The sequence below is a fragment of the Pyrgilauda ruficollis genome, unplaced genomic scaffold (genome assembly GCF_017590135.1).
Source record: "Pyrgilauda ruficollis isolate IOZ18807 unplaced genomic scaffold, ASM1759013v1 scaffold40, whole genome shotgun sequence".
Lineage (NCBI taxonomy): Eukaryota > Metazoa > Chordata > Aves > Passeriformes > Passeridae > Pyrgilauda > Pyrgilauda ruficollis.
In genome coordinates, this window is record NW_024525490.1 from 4,461,142 (window position 1) to 4,478,364 (window position 17,223).

Genomic DNA, 17,223 nt, shown 5'->3' on the forward strand with positions numbered 1-17,223 from the left:
CCAGGCAAGGGAGGGGATTGTCCCTCTCTGCTCTGAACTGGGGCAGCCTCACTTCAGGTGCTGGGGGCAGTTCTGGGCACTGCAATATAAGAAAGTTATTAAACTATTAGAGGGCAACAAAGATGGTGGAGGGCCTTGAGGAGAAGCTGTATGAGGAGCAGCTGAGGGCACTTGGTCTGTTCAGCCTGGAGGAGACTGAGGGGAGAGCTCACTGCAGTTACAGCTTCTTGTGAGGGGAGGAGGAGGGGCAGATGCTGATCTCTTCTCTGGGGTGAACAGTGTCAGAATCCAAGGGAATGGCCTGAAGTTGTGCCAGGGGAGGTTTATGTTGGATATTAAAAAGAGATTCTTCACCCAGAGTGTGGTTGGGCACTGGAACAGCTCCCCAGGGCAGTGGTCACAGCACCAGCCTGACAGAGTTCGAGAAGCATTTTGACAATGCTCTCAGGCACATGGTGTGACTCTTGGGGTGTCCTTTGTGGGGCCAGGAGTTGGACTCAATGATCCTTGTGGGTCCCTGGCTAGTCAGCATATTCTATGATTTTGTATTTCTGTGCTGAAGTGGATGCTGATTTAAATGGGAACTGACAGGCTGTGCAAAGAAAAGACAGCAACCCTTAGGCAAGGAACCACTATGAGCAAAATCTGAGCTCCTTGACTGAGACAGAGGATTGTGTTGAATGGTCACTGGTAAACACTGAGAAGAAGGAAAGACAAGTGTTCTGATGTACTGAAAAAGAACTTAAGTGAAGGAAAAAGAAGAAAACTGAAGATGATATTATATAAGAAACCTCAGACTTGTTCAGAGTTTAATATGGGCGGAATGCATTTTCTTACCAATTCATTTACTTAATTTTAATATTCCTGAAGTATCCAATGGATCCAACAGTATAAAGATTTACCAATCCTGGAATTGTCTAAGGCACAATGTTGAAATGTTGTGGCCTCCAAGGTTGTGCCATATAAAATGCTTGCAGAGCTGTTTAACTGTAAAAATTGAATTAGGTCTTGACAAGTTGGAAGCTGTTGGAGCCTTAAGCTAGGTGCTTCTAGGAATGATAAATCCAGCCATGAAATGTGATTCTGCATCATGAACTCTAAACCACTTTGTTGTATAGATTTTAATGTCTTCAGGATTAAGCTATCAATTTCAATATAATTTATTAGTTTCAATGAATTTGAATGCAAAATATGTGTTGTGGGTGTAAGTTCTTGGTCACTCATATATAGCTTGGAAGCGAAGGAAAATTTAGACTCCTTGACCTCAATAAAAAACTCATGAGAATCTCATCATAGTTGTACTTCAGATAAAAATACTGATGAATATTTGCATTTTGCTTAGCTGAGATGGCTCCTGGGGAGACAAAAAGGAGCAGAGACATGCTGATAGATAGGATAAAATATGCAGTTTTTTGTGGGTTGAGGTTTATTGTAGGCTTATTTTTATTTATAATCCCTTCCATAAAAGACATTCAATACTTGTAAAAGGCAGCCGTAATAATGACTGACCCTATTAAGCTGATATTTGTAATATTTCAGAAACATTTTTGAAAATGCCTTAAATTGCCCGTGAATTGTGCAACATATGAGGCAATGGAGTGAAAAAATGCAAACACATTTTGGTGACGCTTGCAAGAGCTATTTATACAAAACCAGAAATGCACATACATACTGCTCAATTGATCATTGGACCGGAAGGATTTTAAGTGTTTAGACTGACTTCCCTTGTTCTGCAACGTGAAATTGCAAGTTATTTTCTATCATTCAAAGGCTTATTTATAAAATCAGCTGTGACAAGACTGGGAGTCAATCTCCAGTGAGGTCCTGTGTGACCTCAGGCTCAGGGAAAGAATATGAGAAGATGGAATAGCATGGAAGGAGGAGAGGAAAGTGTGGAACAGCCAGGTGAGGGCTGTTGTGGGTAGCAGAGTGTTTGGGTTTGGTCACAGTCTCTCTAGTGAAACAGGGCTTTCAGTAATCTGAATGCAGGATGGGCTGACCCACTGATACTTAGAGAGAGGAGGATCTCTCAGGCAGTTCCTGTGTCTATTCCAGACACAGGGAGATAAGCAGAAAAAGTGAATAATGGAGACTGGGATACATAACAGCTAAGTTTTGATGTAATAAAGTTAAATTCCTATGCCCCTGCATGTTTCCTTTGTCTTTTATAGATATTCATCTGCTCTAGCTTAAATATCTAAAGGTGAGCTTAATTGCTTTGTTGGATCTGATTTCTCCTTGTAGACTATAATAGAATTTGTGAGATAACGTCACGCTTAAATAGATAAAATGAAAAATTCTAGACTAGATTACAGAAATCCCACATGCAATGGCATCTTAGAGTTGCTTAAAACCAAAATGACTGGTGTGTAATATTCACAGTAAGACAGTATTTTCAGAGTCTTGCATGTGTGTGTGTATGTACATGCATGCATTCGTGGATCCATAGATCCACAATTGCAGCTCTTAATGACACCAGAATGAAAATCAGTTAAAGAGGCACAATGAAACTGCAAATGCCAAGAGGGAGTAAAGAGGAAAAACTATTAGTTTGTTAATTTTCATTTTTTTTCCACTCTCCTATTTTAAGAAGATTGATGGCTGAAAAATTATATACAAAACTGTAATTTTTATCTCAAGGTCTCTTAATAAAACAAGACTAAATTCACATCAAAGATGAACTCGGTGGTAGATTTCTTTCAGACCTGCACATGTAATCTAGGATTTCTGATCAAACCTGTCATATTTGTTCTGTACCAGATTCTCTGCAATTTTTTTTTTGTTGCTCTTTGGTTGTTTGGGTTTTTAAAATTTTAAAACTTCTTTCTAGTCTTCTGGCTTTCTTAGTTCCCTCTAGGAGAAGAAATATAATATCTAGAGGAAAATAAAACCTGGGGAAATTTGTTGGTATAAAATGCCATAGTCTGTTTGGTAAGGAAAGTAGAGTTCAGTCAAGGAAATACATTGGATAGAGAAGCTGTTCTAGTTCTGTATGAACTGTGGTTCTAGTTCATATAAATCTCTTTTCAAAGTTAGTGAAGTAAAGTACCCATCCTGAATATCTGCAGCTTGCTCAGACAAATCTCTGAGACTTTTATTTCTGAATCACTTTAGTATCAGTGCCAAGCTACAATACATGATCCATACCTCACTAAAAAGCTGCAGCTGCTGAAGCCATGACACTGAAAAATCCAGGAAGGTCTCAGAAGTCCATGCCTTTAGCTGCAATTAAATCTATGGACTATCACTTTAAGGCTTGGAGGAAACAAACAAATATTATTAAAATCCTTGATAATCTTTCATGAACAAGATAGATTTTCAACGCTTGGAAGGAGATCAGAATGGCAAAAGGCTTTAATAAGAGGACACTGAGATGTTCATTAGCTGGAAACATATTTCCTCTCTATATTAATTAGAAATTCACTGAAATATTTAAATGGAATAATGCAGCAGATTAAATGGCTTGGCCAACTACTAAACTGAAACTTCTATGCCCTGAAAAAACATTGGCTGAATGTTTAACACAAAAAGCCATATTAATGGAGATAAAATTGATATGTGAGGCAAAGAGCTTGTGGTTTAATGTTGAAGAGACAGCCAAACAGAACAACACATTCTGAGATTTAATACATAATTAAATGATTCACCTATCCAAAGTCCAAAGTCCAAATTCTTGACTACTGCTAGTGATATCTGGAGTTTTGGCTTTGGAGACTGTGTTTCTATATATTTTTATCTTAGTTGCCCTCACTCGATCTTACACTCAGAATAACTACAAACAAGTAACATCTTAAACCACCAAAAGTCATAACCCAAACTGTTTTGTTCCTGAATAAAGAAACCTGGGCTTGAGTTCCCTTTTCCTTTCATGGGGAAAAAAAAAATTACTTTTTCACTGTCAGATAATCAACATCAGGTATTATAGTTAAAAATTAAACAGTGACACTCAAATATTTTATAGCAAAGAGAAATACATGAGGAGATCATGGGGAAAATATACAGTGCCTGATGATACATGCAGTTAAATCCATGAGACTATCTCCTGTACAATTCATTACAGTAGATCTTTGGGATCTGTGGGATCTGTGGGATCTGTGGGAGTGATTTAACTCTTGGTTCACTGACTCAATTTGACTCAACTCCTGTGTTGAAAAGTCTATGCAAAACTACAATTTCAAATTCTAGCAACCATTTTCTAAGAAGCCTTCTCTTGTGGTGAACATAAATTAGTAACCCCAACCTTCTTATTTTTAATACAAGATTAAGAATTAAACTTTTGTCTAATTGAGTAGATAAAATTGCTAATTTTGAAGTGTGCTGTAGTGTACTGTTGTGATCCAGCACTAAGAATAGGACATGACCCACAATACTTACAACTTTTTTTCTCTGGCAGCATTATGATAGTTGTACAACCAAATCCAGGGAAGAAACTGAGATGAGAAGTTTTTGGACTGCATATATTTGTGTCCAGCAAGCAATTTAAATCCTTGGTTAATGCAAAGCATTGACTTCTACTAAGAACAACCAATCTGCAGAAATTAGCTTAAGACCTAAAACCTGCCATTCCTCTTTATTTTTAAGGCTGTATTTGTTTTCTGTTCATATCTTCAATCTTAAGGAGACAGTTTGTATAATATTATTTAGCACACTCTTCAGAAGTCTTCACTGTATTTGCCCTTAAGAGCATTTTACCTTCAAAAGTGAGTGTAAGCACACTTGAACCTAGTTTCTGTTATCTGCCAAAACACCTTTGTTTTGAAACAACTGCTGATAACCCTTTTTCTTGTGTTAGGTTATATTTCCCATTTTTTAGTACTTTATTCAATGGTTAATTATCAGCTTACTTTTTTCCTGATAGCTTTCTTTATGCTTTTCTTGTGAAGTCCACCTGCATTTTAGTAGTGTAGTTTATTGAAAAACAAACTGGGAAATGTTCAAATAAAACCAATTTCCATTCTCTGTAACACTACTGAAACAGTCTCTGTATTGTAGTTTTTTATCTGTCAGGCAGAATTGTGTATTCAGGGCTTGCTCCTACAGAGTTAATATCAAGGGAAAGTTATTACTGAAAAGGACAGTGAAGGTGCCTCTGCTATATAAAATTGGACACAAAATTATGAAAATAATTTTATATAAGACCACAAGAACTCATCCTTTTATCTGAAAGAGCAACAGAATTCTTTTCACAGAGTCACTTGGAGCAGGTTTCCTTGGGGTAAATGGAAACACATTGCTTTTTTTTTTTTTTTTTTTTTTTTTTTGAAGGGGATTGAATGTGGTTTTGTGAAATTACTTTTTTAAAATTCAAGGTTATTTTTGATTGAAGATCATGATTGTTTCTTTTGGAAAAGCTAAGTGGAGTATTTCTCACAGAATATTTTTGCCAGAGAGAAGAAAACTCCCTATCCAAAGTAATTTTCAGTAACTGATAAACAGACCTCCTTAATGATTTCGTAAAATCTCTTCCTTTTCTCCTAAATAAAAATGGAAAGTCTGGATATGAAATAGTGTCATGATTTAAGCCCAGCTGGAAATTAAGCAGTCACTCTCTCAACTTCATCTCTCCCATTACACACCCTAGTGGAATGGGGGATAAAAATCTCGTTGATTGAGATAAGAATAATTTAATAATCAAAAATAATGTAAAATACAATAATAATGGCAAACGATAATATCAAGGGAAAAAGAAGTGCTGTACAATGCACTTGCTCACCACCTGCTGACCAACACCCTGAACCCAGATTGGACATATTTCTGGGTAACTTCCCCCATTTTATATACTGGGCATGAGTTCTATGGTGGATTACCCTCTTGGTCACTTCCAGCTGCCTGTCTCTGCTAGTATCCCTCCTAGCTCATTTTGCATTCCTCTTCACTGTTAAAGCATGAGACAAAAGGAAAAAAAGTCCTTACTTAGCAAAACCCAAAAAATCAGTGTATTATCAACATCACTCTCATTCCGAATTCAAATCACAGTACTGTAACAGCTACTGAGAAAAAAAACAAAACCCTCTATTCTAGTGGAAACAGGACATAAGGTTGAAAGGTTTTCTAAAAAATACCAAAGGCAGGGACATTAAAGGATCTAAAGCTTTGCAAAAATAACCCTGAGAAATTCCCCGTCTGTACAAGCCCAATAAGATCTAGCATCTCTTTGCTTTTAAAATAGCACTCATTTGGAGTAAATATCAAGTTGGAATAATCAAAAAAGCAAACAAAAGAGTGTGATTAGATTATTTTGGTCATCTTCCAGAAAATACAATATTGTTCTCTAATGGATGTTGCTCAAGAATATGTAACTTTAAAGTCTCTGTCAGTTCCGCTTGGAAGCTAATTCCTCTGGGTGTTTAGTTATTTCATTAAACTCCTCCAGGATTATGCCGCTTTTTTTTTTTTTTTTTTTTTAATTTTCGTTTTGAAGATTTTGAGGGACCGATCAACACTTTCTCTGAGCTGCTATTCCGCAGGGAAGATGATCTGGAATGCTATCTAGGCTAAATTGGATGCAGCCATCACTACCTCCACTGGAGGCTGAGGTTCAAGTAGGGGATGTGGAAGGGGAGCAGTGGGGGGACCACCAAAATGTATCAGGAGAGTCTGTTCTATCTTCTCTGTACCCACCCATTGTGGAGAATAAGACAACAAATGTATCTGTCCTGAGCCGTCTCTCCTGAGGGCTGAACAAAGCCAGTTCCCTCAGCCTCTCCTCATCCATCATGTTCTCCAGATCCCAAACATCTCAGGGGACTCCTGCTGGTCTTGCTCCAGCCTGTTAATGCCTTTCCTGTGTGGGGAAGCTCAAGAATGGGCACTGGACACAAGATGGCTGTCCCAAAAAAAGGAAATCAGTCACTTCTCTTGACCTGCTGGCTGCACTATATATTTTAATTTACTTTAGAGTATTTGATGAACACCTATAGGCATTTATTAATGAGAAAGCAGCATTTCTTTCAAACTGTAAATAAAATGCATATCTCAAGTGCCTATGTATCTATGATGACACAAACCCTGGGAAATTAAATTCATGGATACATTATGGTCAAGGATAAAAGAAAGGTTCCTTTTCTATCTTGGCTTATAAGTATTCTTTTATTCACAAACATTTCTAAGAATCAATGAATTCTTACCAATGTATGAAACTAGAAGTTGACTCTTTCAGAAAATACCCAATGTTAGAAAAACATTTAATCACAGAAATGTGACCCTGTGGGAACTGGTCATCGTCATACTCAAGCAAGCAGGAGAAATTCTGTGTAGTACAAAATGCAGGAGTACATGAATATCAATTCAAGACAATGTTTCTCTGTCTTTAAGACTAATGTAAATATTGGACTTTCACATTACTGCTGATGTATTTTTTTTAGTAAAATGGCCATGAGTAAATAAGTAAATCTATATCTGATATAAAATTCAAAACCTATAACTTTTTTTTTTTTAATTATGATAATGACAGATTGTATCTGAAATGTTTGGCAAAGAAATGACAATTATTGAAATTATTGATAATCCCTGAACATTCATGTGGTAACAAAATAAAAATGTATCATGAGGCCTCTTTAAAAAAAATAAATTGCATTCCAGGGTCATTATGGCAAACACTGTTTCTTTGATTCATTCAATTTAATGATTAGTAGCTACAATTTGTGCTTGCAACTACAATCCACGCTTCATCTCTCTGCTAGTCACCAATCTGTCTTCCTTTCCTTTTTCCCTTTGGCTGAAAGCGCAGGTATTCCATGTAAATGATGGTTCACTGTTAACCAAGGAGAATTATGTCACTGTTACTGTTCAAACAAAAGGATGACAGAAAAATCCCAATTTCCCCATTCACAGTGTGGAATTTCTCATCATATTTTTGCTGGTTGCCTTTGAAAATGACTGGAGCACTGCAAATACAGCTCAAACAGGTGGTGTTGATGGTATATACACCAGTAAACACCCTGTCAATGACATTTGATATATCCTAGGATTAACTTCACACTGGGGAAAACCATCTAAAAGTTCACATCTTTGGTTTTCTGTTTATTGGTGCCCTTTCATAGGCACCCAAGCATCGTGAGCTGTGAATAGTAACTAGACAAGCATTCATTATATAAATTGAAAACAAGACAGAGCTCTTTAAGGTCCAGCAGAAAAACCACGTGTACTTAGGAAAAACCATCTGTACAAGGTGTGCAGTGCAACTCTTGGTCACTGAAATACATCCAGGTGATTGGGTTGGAACTTCTGCCCTTTGTATAAAGTGAGACCTAAAAATCAGAGTACTAGGCAGTTCAGCTACATCTATATCCCTATAAAAATCCTATCACTTGGCAGGTGGGGATGTCAGCTGGGGAAAATTTCTTGTATGATTTCATGGATATTTTCATAAAAGTTAGCATGCCCTCAAAGATGACAAAATATCAAACTCCCCCCCTGCCCCATGCAAAGAAACAGATTAGGCTGTCAGCAGTTCAGTTTGATCTGAGAAAAGCTAGGAATACTTTCAGTCCCAACTCACCAGCTATTTCTGTAAAGGTGCTGGATGATACTTTTAACAAAAATCTTTCTAGGGATCTTCAGCTGAGTTGAAGAAATATGCTCACAATAGTTTCAATATTCCTACACAGTTCAGTTCAGTAGGCAAGCTCTCCAGAAGAGAGATTCTGTCAATGAAAACAGGTTTTTGCAATGAAAAATTAAAACTAGACTTGTGTTAACTTTTTGTGATAACTAATGGGAATTTGACTTGTGCTTAGCAAGTTAGGAGGTAATCTCACTTGAATCATCAGAGTTTGTCACTCAGGCTTTGTTCTGACACTGATAATTATTACAATTAATGCTTTTATCTTCTGACTGCTTTTTTCAACAAAGTACCATTATTTTCTAAAAGGTGGGGAGCATTACCTGACAAAAATGGACAGAAACAGAAGTTTTGGGTAAGTGAATACTTAGGACGGTGTTTTGAAGCAGAAGAAAAAAAATCTCAACAACAGAGATCATATAAAATCTACTTCTTTACTTTCATTCACTCTCTCTGCATCTGTTTTTTTCCTTCACCCTTAAGTGTCCTGCTTAATTCTATTCCCTCTCTGGCAACTTTTATCATGCTGACCCTCAAACCATTGCATCACCTACCTCAATTTCAAAGCCTGTTTCATCCCACCTATACCTGTATTTTTTCCTACACTGCCTTTTCTGTTTCAAATCTTATTCAATTTTTCAAATGTTATTAAATATTTCTATGAAGAGTCAGTTTTTTTGATGCCTGGAAATGCAAGTCAGTAAAATTAATCAATAGTAATTGTTAAAATATTTGGAAAAGACAAATTTTCTCTTTAAACAGTGTTGGAAATTCTTATCCAGCCACCAAAACCAAAACCAATCAAACTAAGAACATTTCCTTTAAGCCACTTAGAGTAAGTCAAATTTTATCGTTTGGATTATGACTAACAGCTCATCCCATTATTCCTGCATTCATCTGAAGGTACTTTGGTGTTTACACAGCTGATGGCAGGGCTTATGGTAGGTAGCTTCACTGCTATCAAAGGCAAAACCTACTGAGACTACAGAGACTTCATCAGAAAATAAGTTGCTTAATATGTCAATACCTACCTGAATAAAACTTCATTCTTTAAAATTGAGCTTTCTTTTATGTATATCTTTGGTGTGTCCTTAACAGGTTAGTTGGAATTCTGACCATTGTTTAAATAACTACTTTCAGCAGTAAAGTGTTGAATATTCATTTAATGATTTCTGCTTCAATGTATCGAACTGTCTTGTAGAAATACTATTCCATTTTTACTATACCTGATTTTGGAACTGAAATTATGATCAAACCAAAAAAGGAACAAATTATTAGAAAACAGAAAAAGATACATGCTAATTCTCAGTGTATCCAATTGTCATGGATTGACTCTGGCACAGTGCCAGTGCCCCCACGAAAGGTGTATTTCCCAAAATGGTCATCTTGACCATAACTTTCCCAAAACCTCGCTTCCTGGTCAAACCATGACACCAACCTGAGCAACTGTTCCTTAAAAAGGAAACTAACACAAAAGATGAATTTTGCATTTAACACCTTGCATTTTAAATTAATATTTTAAAATAATAATAATAATAATAATAATAAGTTTTGTTTACTTTTAGATTGCTGCAAATTCCTGGGGAAAATCCTGGGGAGAAAATGGTTATTTTAGGATTCTTCGTGGACAAAATGAGTGTGATATTGAGAAGCTGATTTTAGCTACTTCGGGACAACCATAGTTTATATGTACCATACTCTGCTTGATGTATCTATTTTTCCCATTGTTGTATATTGAGTCTTTATGGGGAAAAAATGATGTCTTCTCTCTAAGTTACCTTTCTGTTATCCCTCATGAGGTCTTCCTGACTTGAACACACTGCAGACATCATAGCACTCTTGGATCTCACCTGGTACAAAAAACCCTTTAGACTAAAAGCATGTTATATCCAGGACTACTGAAAACCTTGATGTCTCACAGAGCAGGGAGCTCCCTCCTCATTGAACAATGCCTGAAAAAAATGGAGTTACAGTGTGAGCATTAATCTCTTTGCAATATATACTCTGACCAGAAATTATTTCAGAAATATTGTGTGCTCTTCCAAACAAAATTGGCTCAGACAGCTCATGGTCCTACTGGATAATAAAATCCAAAGAAATGCAAGTAGTTCTGATCCTGTAGTTGAAGGATTATTTCCTATACACCTTTGCTTAAAGCTAAGTAGATAAGTTGTATCTATGTATCGATATCTCATCCAGGAAATTAATTTTTTTCTAGTAGATACCACAAAGTTGATGCATTCAGTGTAACACAAAAATAGCTTGCAATGAAAGAGTGTGTTCCTGTTCCTGCAACCACAACCAAAATGGTATAATTTTAATAATGTTTTAATTAAAATAAAATAAAATAAAGAAGAAAATGTAATTTTTCCTCTATTCATTCTAGACTAGACTAATACCTGAACTGCTTGCCTTCCACTCCCTGTTTAGCCTGAAAACAAGCATATGCCAACATTCCCAAAAGCCTCTTGCAAACAGAAAAAGATGGAAAAGTTATTTTGTTGTTTGTCTGGACTGACATGTCTGTAAGCCAGGCTCAGTTCCTGGTGCTGGTGATCTGGATCAGTAGTGCCAATGAGACATGCAGAACTCCTAATGCTTCCATAGCTACTTCTGTCTGAAGAAGCTGCTTTATGACCCACATTCCCTCCTATAGGCATTGCTGCAAATCTTGACAAGGGCTGTTTTGCTTATTTGTTAATTAAAATATCAATTTTGAAACTATTGACATAAGAAGAAATTAAATACTTTCTAGCCTTTTCTCTTACAATTAATCCAAAGACCAAATGCCAACTGGAATAAAATTATCTATGAAAGAAAACATGGCATGTTAAATAAGTGGGGGGAAAAAGCTGCCATGAAATATCAGTGAACAAAGAATTTCCAGGTGTACCTTCAATGTGTTTAATAATGTTCATTCTTTCTAGAATAAGAACCTGTTTTTTAATGTCATCAGCAAGTTCACTCAAGAATTTTTCATGGCAGTGGAATATGACAAATGCCATGTCTCTGAAATAACCTCTCTTAATCTAAAGTTAGGTGACAATTTATGTTGCATCACTTACAGGAGCTATTGTTAAAATGTCCGTACCATACTGCAGCACAACAAGCATTCTGCAGCCTTTAGTGTCATATAGTAAACTGAATTTAGACACAAAAAACCCTTTATCTCTTGAAATTTGTAGCAAAGTGTAACACAAGCAATTTTAGATGCTCTTAATGCTCTGAGAGAAATAACTCTTATAGTTTTAGTGAGAGCTAAGTCAGTACTTGAAAGGAAAGTGTACTGAATTGTCTGCACATCTATTTCCCAACCTCTTGGCATGTATTGATTCCATAAATGTCAAGATTTCAGAAGAGTATAATTTAACTTTGAAGTGAATGACACTGTAAAAACATGTTCAGTAAACTCTGGGGGGGATTATTTGTTTCAACTTCAAATCGGCTTGCACTGCTGTGGCTTTTAATTTTGCGAGTGGGTGTTGCTGCTCCTGATTTCCTTATGAGACCTTCCTGAGATCTGGTCTGTGATGTTAAGCTTCTAATTTAGGATAGTTGCTTTGTCCGGGATGCCCAGAGAGAGATTCCTCAAGGAGAGCTTCCCCTGGGCATGCTGAAATTAGGGAGGTTTCACACCTTCAAGCTGGCAGCCAGCACTGGGACGCAGCAGCAAATATTTATGTACAGCTTAGTGCAACATGTTTTATAGGAACACAACCTGAAACAAGAGGAACAAGAACTCCCACGGACATAAGGAATTTGCATCTAGAGCAGGGATGAGACAAGCCCTGAGAACGACAAGGGAACTGTTTTCCTGTAGTTCCAGGAATCATGGAAAGTTGCCAGACTAAGAGCAATCCTGAAGAGAGGAGCTACACTTCCAGAAATCAGAATAAGAGAAACATATATTTATAAATCTTTTCAGCACAATGTTTTACTAGAGATGTGACAGAAACTTGCACTTGGTCACTAAATGCTATACCTACCATGTGGATACTGTTTCTTATATAAACTTACATCTTTGCACCCATTCCTCACTGCAAGGACCAGCCTTTACCAGGATGGAGGCTTGTCTCTGCCCCAGTTAACAGCAAATTGAAATATTGCTTTATTCTAAAGTTCTCCTGCATCCCCTCATTTAAGATACACCTGTATCTGGTTACCATGTTTGTTTCCAGACAATGTGGAGCCCCAGCTCTCAACATTTTCTTGGTCCCATGCTGTTCAGCAGTCACCCCCAATCAAGGATGGTGGCAGAGGTCAGTGAATGAGGGGTGCAGAGCAGGCACCTCTGACTCAAATAACTTTTAGTTAGGGCATATTAGAGACAATGAATGCAATGAAAGGAATAAATTTTCTCTTTTCTTTATAAGTCTAGCTGTCAAATACACACACCATAATACAGTGAATGTTATTGCTTCATCTATAACAATTTATTGTTTTCTCTGGAAATCTTCGTCATGGAGCAGCACTACGCAAAGCTTTTCCTGGAGAAGGCAGCTGAGGAAGAAGCCTGAGGCAGGAGGTCAGAGTAAGCTCACCACTGAAATCCTCTGTGCTTTAGAGTTTTTGGGGCTCTTGAAGCCGTGGGCTGCCTCAGGTTCTGTATGAAGTATTTTAGGCCTGTCTGGATGTTTCATTCAGCTCTTCCAACAGTGGCAGCCACACAAACACATAGATGGGAACTCATTAATTTAAACTACTGCCTCAATATAAGCACAACTGCAATTCCATTGCAAAACTCTGGAGACTATAATCTTTTATTTCTCACTGCAGCAAAATGAGCATAAAAACACGAGTATAGTTCATTATGTCTATCAAATCATGATACACAGCCCAATGTGTTATCAAAGAAAAAATTATAGAAAATTTATGAGTAGAAGACAAATATTTAGCCCTAGTGTGCTGTACTGTCATACAGTGAAGGACTCAGCTGTTGGTCCAAATTCATCAGCTATGTTGCTATTGCTTGTAGTTACAATACTGTTCTCACTCAGAATCATAGAATTGGAAGGGACCTCTAAAGTCATCAAGTCCAACCATTAACCTAGTACTGCCAAATCCCTAACACACACCCTTAAATGGCATATCTACAGCTCATTGAAATACTTCCAGGGATAGGAACCCAACCACTCCCTTGGGCAGACTTTTCCAAGTCTTGAAAACCCTTTCTGTGAAGAAATTTTTCCTAATATCCAGTATTAGGAATTATTTCTAATATCCAATGTAAACCTCCCCTGGTACAATTCAAAGCCATTTCCTCTTGTCCTGTCACTTGGCAGAACAGACTAACCCCCCACTTTTTGATAAGGTCCTCCTCTAGCCTCCTTTTCTTCAGGCTAAACAAATCCACTTTCCTCAGCCTTGTAAGACTTGTGCTCCAGCCAAAGCGCTTCTCTTCATCAAGAAACTTGGAAACAACGGAATTGGAAAATCAAGGTTTTAGAAACTTCACATCTTCTTTTTTAAGCCACAGAAGAAGTTTTTTAAGAGCACTGTGTGCCACTAGCTAGCAGGATCCACTACATGTGAAAAAGTATATTAAAAGTGTGACCTCAACAGAACCCAAATTGCTGAAGTCTGTGAAAGACTTGACATCAAAAGAAAGGTAAAAAAGTGTAGAAGAAGAGGGAGGGGAGAATAATGGCTTAATATGGTTTAATAATTCTTTTCGGTTTCCACCAGGTGTGTTAGCAAAAAGTAATTATACTTTTGTCTTGGAAACAAAATTCAGTAAGCTTTGAAGGGCTTCAGCTCAGACTAAAGCAAAATATAAGACCATATTTACAGATTTTTCAGCAAGTCTGGGCCAAACTTTGACAAAGTCTAAAGCAACAGTATGTTTCAACTGGAATCATCATCTTGTTGTAGTTCCACTCCACCAAGTCTGGCATGAAACTCACCCATTTCACTCTGATTTCCTTCTTGAAAAACTAACCAAAATCAAAATGGACTCACCTTCTCTGAAGGAATGCACCAGAACTAAGAAAAAAACAAAGCAAAAAAAACCCTGCATCTTTAGTCTCTACTAAATATAGACTCTGCCAAATTTCATCCAACACTGCTGCAAACAAAAAATACTAGAGCACCACAGTGTAGCTGCCCTAGTGACATTTTCAAGGTAAATAACTGCATAAGGATTCATCCAATAGAAAAACACAGAGGGAAAAAACACAGCTAATCCCTCATTTTTTTTCAAGCCCTGAAGAATTTACTGTTCCATTAAACAGGAAACGTTCCTTCTCTGAGTTAAGTTTTTTATGAACAGATGGCATTTCACTAATTGGCTACTTTTAATGTGGATTTTTGTTCACTGTTCTGATGCTTCTGTGTCCCTCATGTCATATTGCCTTTTAATGTGTTTGCATTTCTTGTGTTACCTTTGTTATTACTGACATGCTAATGTTTGGGACACTGAAGGTGATATTTAAATAAGGTTGCATCTGTGTATACCTAAGAACTTGGGTTCCCATAAGTTTCCATGGTATTTTGGAAAGGCTGGTGGAATTTATTTCGGGAGAGCAGAAGAACAAGAAATTTAATGTAGTTTCTGTGTACTGAATTTTCTCAATGGACAAACTGCCCAAATGCTAGTAGCAGAAAGGGAAAGAACATAAATGGGCAAAACTTCTTTGATTTCAGTCTGATTCTGTTCCAATCTATCATAGAATCATAGGATCATAGAAACATCAAGGTTGGAAGAGAGCGTTAATATCATCAAGTCCAACTGCCAACCCAGCACCACCACTGTAACCCCAAAATCATGAAACCATTTCATCCAGAGTAGGATCCAGATGCTTCCTAAACACCTATGGGGTTGGTGACTCCACCATCTCCCAGGGCAACATAACAGCAATTTTTTTTCTAATATCTAGTCTGAATCTCCCCTGTCTCAGTTTAAAGCCATTTCCCCTCATTCTCTCACAGTAGAAGAGACCAGTCCCCACCTCACCACAAACTCCTTTCAGGTAGTGTAGAGAGCAATGAGGTCCCCCATGAGCCTGCTCAACACTTAAAAATCCCAGCTCCCTCAGCCTCATAAGACATGATTTCTAGACCTTTCCTTCATCTAAGTGGGCCACTTTTTCACAGAAGAAGATCAAGTTGGTCAAGAAAGACCTGCCTTTGTATCACAATGGCAGGGCTTTATCCCGTAGTTGTCCTGCCTATGCTATGGGATGGCACTCAGGATGATCTCTTCCACAACCTTGCCTGGAATAGTGGTCAGGCTGGCAGGTCTGTTGTTCCCCTGATCATCCTTCCAACTCTTCTTGTTAATGGGCATTACTTTTGATAATTACAAGAAAACTGGAACTTCTCCAGGTAACCAGGACTGTTGGTAGATGATCGAGTGTGGTTTGGCAAGTTCTTTCGTCAGTTCTATCGTTACTCTGGGGTGGATCCCATCAGGGCCCGTAGAATTCCAGCCTGAACGTGCATGCCAACTTCCCTTCTATGCATGGCAGTGATGTTCAGTCCTCCCTAGGGTCCTTTGCTTACTCAGTGTACAGCTCCAACAGCAGAGGCTTTTCGGTCATGGTCTCACCCTTAAATGAGGTAAATTATTAGTCACTGGAAGAAAATTGAAAAACTGAGCATGCAGGAAAAGATGTTAAGAAAAGCCTTTGGTTTAAGCCCGAAAGCACATGCTGATGTTGGTAAAGCAAGGTGATTGAAGAATTCAGGTTGGTGGTCCAGAACAGTATCATGCACATGTGGCTTTTTACTTATAACATCCTCTGTGTGAAATACTCCTGGGTTTTCACATGTGTAAGTACAGCTTCAGGGAGAGCTAAAATATGTTTGGGAAGTGAGTGCTGCAGAAAACAAACTGGGATCACAGATCACACTAATGGGCATGACAATAGCTGCAGCACATGTGTGCATCTCTGGATGTGTGGATCTCTGTGTTTGGATAAACACAGAGACTTTTTTTCTCCATAGCACTACCTTGGGTCTGGAGCACTTCTGTAGGAGGACTTCAAATCAAAATGATGGGTAATACAGGTAATCAGGGCAGTGTGTGTTCAGAACTGCACAAATCTCAGGGAAGAGAAGAAAGTTTTCTTTGTAAAGACGTTGTTCAGTCTACAATCTGTGAAGGTACTGGTACAGAAGAGATGAATTTACTTTGCTGAGAACACTGACTGACAAGATGGGCCTGGGTAACTCTTGTAATTTTTTTTAAAACACTCTTTATAAAACAATAAATTTGTAGCCAAAGGGCAAGAATTTTAACTCTTTTCATCACACAGAAAGCTCTGCAAAAGCATCATACCCTTCAGTATCAGGAAGAAAAAAAGAACAGAGAACAAGGAGGCAATCCTGATGAAGATCCTACAGCCCTGCCAGGCCCAGGGCCTGGTATCACACCCAACCAAAAAGAGTACTAGAGTCAGAAATGGTACTACTTCACACCAAAACTGCTCCTGCAAACGTCAGTTGTGGAGTAAGAAAGACCTAGAATGATCTGTTTCTAAAACAGAACATAGCACTGGCTGTGAAAGGTAAAACCTGTGACTTTATGTGAAAAACATGGCAACAGAGTTTGCTCAAGAGCAGAGCATCATGTGAGATGAGTTATCTGACAAGTTTTTGTTCCTGAGGCTGGAGGTTGTGTCTTCTGGGTGGCCTGAAAGGCCCCTGATGTCACCAGGGAG

The 17,223-nt window shown here is 37.9% G+C and overlaps 1 protein-coding gene across 1 annotated transcript in view; it reads left to right on the forward strand.

Moving 5' to 3' along the window:
- The window catches only part of TINAG (tubulointerstitial nephritis antigen), a 39,720-nt gene extending 29,388 nt beyond the window's left edge, over positions 1-10,332 (forward strand). Inside the window, exons 10-11 of the mRNA XM_041477482.1 lie at positions 8,873-8,918; positions 10,129-10,332. Of these exons, the coding sequence (XP_041333416.1) occupies positions 8,873-8,918; positions 10,129-10,245 (163 nt within the window). The 3' untranslated portion in view covers positions 10,246-10,332. The remainder of the gene's footprint in view (positions 1-8,872; positions 8,919-10,128) is intronic.
- The last annotated feature ends 6,891 nt before the right edge of the window (positions 10,333-17,223 follow it).